Here is a 4,527-nt window from a genome sequence, read left to right as displayed (position 1 = left end):
TCAGCAGGACAGAGGCAAGGAACTTGGGGCCCAGACATTCTGCCAAAGAGCTGGAGACTGTTTCAGTCCAGGAGTTGATTCACAACACACAAGCTGGAGTTCAGCAAGGAAAAAATCCTCAAACATCATTTGAACAAAAAGAGTATTCTTCCTTGGATAGTCTGAGTAAAGAGGACAAGAATTCAAGCATCACAGGGACAGATGCGCTTTTGTTGCAGGTTGTTGGTGATGACGGTGAATGGGAAGTGTGTTCACAACAACATCCTAGAAGTGACATGGCAACTGAACAAGAAACAGAGGTGGAAACAGAATTTCTCAGTCATGAAAGAGAACCAAGCCAAATATCAGGGTAAGGAAAGGTCCATATGTTCAGTTCATGAGATTTTTCCAGAAATCTGTGGTTTCCAGGAATTCTATGGTCGGACCTGGGAATTATAAGGATTTGACAGAACATTCAAACATAAACATATTAGTTTTCCTTACAGGACTGAAGTATTCCTATATTCTCCACTTTGGTTAGTAGCATCACAACATAAATCCATTCAAAATTATTTTATAATAGTTTCATAGCTGGTAGGGTCGGAAGGGACCTGAGCAGATTATCAAGTCCGACCCCCTGCCATGGGCAGGAAAGAATGACCCCGGCAAGGTGATTATCTAGCCTCCTTTTGAAGACCCCCAGGGTAGGAGCAAGCACCACTCCTCTTGGAAGTTGGTTCCAGATCCTAGCCACCCTGACTGTGAAGTAGTGCTTCTTGATGTCCAGCCTGAACCTCCTCTCAGTCAATTTATGGCCGTTATTCCTTGTTACTCTGGGAGGTGCTTGGGTGAACAGGGTCTCTCCTGTTCCCCGCTGGTCCCACTTGGTAAGTTTATAGATGGCCACCAGATCCCCTCTCAGCCTTCTCTTGTGGAGGGTGAACAGGTTCAGGTCCCATAGTCTCCCCTCACAGGGCCTGCCCTGCTGCCCCCTTATCATGGGAGTGGCCCTTCTTTGGACCCTCTCAATGCTGTCCACATCCCTCCTGAAGTGCAGCACCTAGATCTGGATTTATTACTCCAACTGCGGTCTGACCAATGTTGCATAGAGGAGGAGGAGCACCTCCTTGGACCTGCTCATGATATATCTGTGGATGCGTGACAAGGTGCAGTTGGCCTTACTGACTGCGCCCTCACATTGGTGGCCCATGTTCATCTTGGAATCAATAATGTCTATATAATATAATACTATATATAATATTGTATAATAGAATATAATAATATTGAAGGGAAAAATACCCTTTCCCTGGGTAGATGCTGAATGCCAAGCAGCTGTGTTATAGGCTAGGGACAGAGATTATACATAAACCAGTATAAATGATCAGAAACTGCAACAGAACAGAACAACAGTTCTGTTACAGAAACCTGTAACAGAACAGATGTTCAGTGCATATAAACCAGTTTGAAAAAATGGCTGACACTGGGTTGAGATAAACCTGGTCGAATGCAGTATCAGACTTAACTGATTTGGGTCAAATTGGTTTATGCAATATCTGTCCCAGACCCCTTGCTGATTTAAGTTAAACCAGATTCCCCCAGCATCCTGGCATGCTCTCTGGGCTGGGCAGGGCTCTCAGCTCCAGAGAACTGGGCTGGCCCCTCCCCTCTGCTCCCTGGCTGCAGCTCCAGCAGAGACTTGCAGGAGCTCCAGTAGAGACTTGCAGGCACAGGGCTTCCTGGCTTCCTCCTCCTCCCCCCAACCCTCACCACTCCCTGATGAAGCATGGATCCCCCCCTCCCCTCTGCCTTATACAGATACCTCTCAGCATTAGCTAGCATACCACATGTTGGATATGGTCCTTACTGTGGGAGATGGGACCAAGGCAGACAGCCCAGTGTCACTTAGGGCTTTTTGGAGCTAATCAACAGGTAGCTGGTAAGGTTCCTTCCTTGGAACTAGTTGTTTAAGAAGAGGTTGAACTAATGAGAGATATTTTTGTTTTGCTGATGGGCTGATAAATGCTCCCTGCTGTGTAACTAAGTGCTGTGTAAATCCCTACTGGCTCCCTTGCTGACCAGCGGGGGTGGGGGGAACAAACGACCTCTTCCTATAAAGAGCATCCTGCCAGGGCCTGGCCACACCCCCAGTCAGCTCACTGTGGAAGGGAAGGGAGGGCTGCTCTAGCACCCCCCAGCTTCTAGCCTGAGCCACTGCAGGTGAGTGCATGCATTTTTTCAGTCCAGAGGGGATGTCTGTACAGTTACAAACTGATTCAGCCTAGGCAGGTTAGACTAACCTACAAAGATTGAACCAATTCAGGCTCAGGCTTTTTGAATGTCTGTCCCTAGTCATAACGGGAAATGGATAAAGGGTCTGTTTTGGACTCTCCATCACTGGAGGTATTCAAGAAGAGGTTGGATAGCCACTGGTAAGGAATGATCTAGGTATAGCTATGCCTATATTCTACTATGGGTGTTTTCAGTGTGTCTGGGCTTTGCGGGTACCTGAACAGGCCAGGAGGGAATTTCACCCCCACCCCACCCCTACTGTGACGTCGGTGGGCCTCACGTCCGGTACCACCCTTCGTCCGGTAGCCCCTTCCCCTCGTCCCTCCTGCCACGACTTGGATGTTACAAGTGATTCAAAGGAGGGGTTCAGTGGAGATCTTCTGCCAGAGGGACTTGCCCGACGTGGGGGAAGTACTGACGGTTGGGTCCTCAGATGTTCCACGGGGCTCCGCCACCCCTACACCCCGTCCACTCGCCAACCGGTCACCTGTCGATGGGATGGTCGTCCGCCACTACTTGCAGCCCTTCTTACTGACAGGCCTTCCCGAGACCACTGGTCGTCTCCAGGCAGCCTGGCTTAGCCTCCGCCTGACCCGGCCGCTAGCTCAGGTCATTTCTCTTCTTCTCTCCCCTGTTCTCAGAAATAATACTCCTCGGGAATGGGGGGACTTCCCGAGTCGCTGCTCTGGTCCCGGCAACCCCTGAGGATCACTCCTCCTGCCCCCACCAGGGTTTCCGGCTCTTGCCTCAGCTGCTGGGCTGATGCCCAGTTGCCTGCCTGAGGCTCTGGCTCTGGGGAAGCCGCAGTGGCAGTGACGTGCTGCACGCCTCCTCTCCCCTCCTCTGGCTTCCCCCTTCCCACGGGGTTTGCTGGGGTTTTTAAACTCCCCGCGACAGCCGCTGCGGCTGCTGCGATTGGCTCAGCTAACCCACCCGGCGTGCCGCCGGCGCGCGCGGCTGTAATGACGGCTGCGGCTGCTGCTGTGATCCCGGCTCCGACACCGACGCCACTCCCAAAGGTAAGTATCTCAGCCCTGGATTTTCTTGAAGGGGTGTTGCTGCCCCCCAATCCTGTCTGTCCTCCGCCTGCGTCCTTGACGGCGATGGGCCGCCATCACACCTACAAGTACATGTGTCAGTGTTTTTATAAACCTTCTTCAAAGCCATTGGAGGCTGGTGCAGCCAATGAAGGGGATTTTGACTGTGGTATGCCCATACTCCTGCTGGGACTTTAACCTGGAGCTTTCCTTAGTTTAAGTTTTTGCCCATCTGCTCAGGGTCAGACCAATTACCGTATTTGGGATTAAGAGATAATTTTATGCCATGGTCAGATTACTATGGACTGTGGAGGTTTTTGCTTCCTCTGTAGTGGTGAACATGGCCCTCTACCTGGGAGCTCAAGAGCATTTATTTACAACCCTTGCCACAGGAAGATGTTGGCTGCTATGGTCTCCCTGTTTTACTTGTGGCAGGTCAGGGTATTATATCTTATGTTCTCCTAGGGTTGGTTGTGTAGTTTTATTAGAGGTTAGATAATGGATTTGTATAGGATTGTTTGGATAGGGGTGATCCTGCCTCAAGCAGGGTGTTGGACTTGGTGACTTTTGGAGGTCCCTTCCAGCCTTACTTCTCTATGATTCTCTGTGCTTCTGTGAGTCCAGCAGGGGGCTGGAAGGACAGAATCAAGAGCCACCTGACTTCAAGGTGCTGCCATGAGGCTCTGTGGGGTTTGGAGTGAAGGATATCCTGTCTAGTCCTATTTAGGGGAAGGCATTTAGATGAGGATATCAGATAAACACAATCCAACCATTACTTCTGTTTTCTAGGTAGAGGACAGGAAAGTGGTCCTACTATAGGGGTTAAAAATGCAACCATCCTCACAGGGAGGGAAAATATGTGTGGGAATTCATACCTCAATGAATTCCGTAGCAGCATTCCCTTCCTGTGTCCTTTCCCATTCTGACTAGACCGGCATTATGAGAATATTTTTTGTTCTAAATGATCCTTGTCACTCTCTCCTTTCATGCCGACTGTGGGTGTGCTGCTGGTGACTCCTCCCTTCCAGGTAACTTTTCTCTAGGGAAGAAGGGAGTTAGTGGTGACTAACATGTTTTTGCCAATTATTGCAGCATTTTAAGGGTGGAGGTGCTTGATTTTGTATCCTGCTATAGCCTAAGGGGCTTCAGGTGAGTATGAGGGGGAAAGAGGGCTCTCCTTCAGAGGACATAGCAGAAAGTAGGGCTTAAACTTATTGGGAAA

At 49.9% G+C, this 4,527-nt stretch overlaps 1 protein-coding gene across 1 annotated transcript in view; it reads left to right on the top strand.

Moving 5' to 3' along the window:
• Window positions 1-4,527, top strand: part of LOC102386459 (protein prune homolog 2) — a 227,083-nt gene that overhangs the window by 143,762 nt on the left and 78,794 nt on the right. The window contains 1 exon segment of the mRNA XM_025191510.1: window positions 1-349. This exon segment is cut by the window's left edge and continues 13 nt beyond it. Within this exon segment, the coding sequence (XP_025047295.1) occupies window positions 1-349 (349 nt within the window).

The sequence above is a fragment of the Alligator sinensis genome, unplaced genomic scaffold, assembly GCF_000455745.1.
Source record: "Alligator sinensis unplaced genomic scaffold, ASM45574v1 scaffold728_1, whole genome shotgun sequence".
Taxonomy (NCBI): Eukaryota; Metazoa; Chordata; order Crocodylia; family Alligatoridae; genus Alligator; species Alligator sinensis.
Note: the sequence above shows the minus strand (reverse complement) of the source record. Positions and strands in the feature narration are given on the sequence as shown.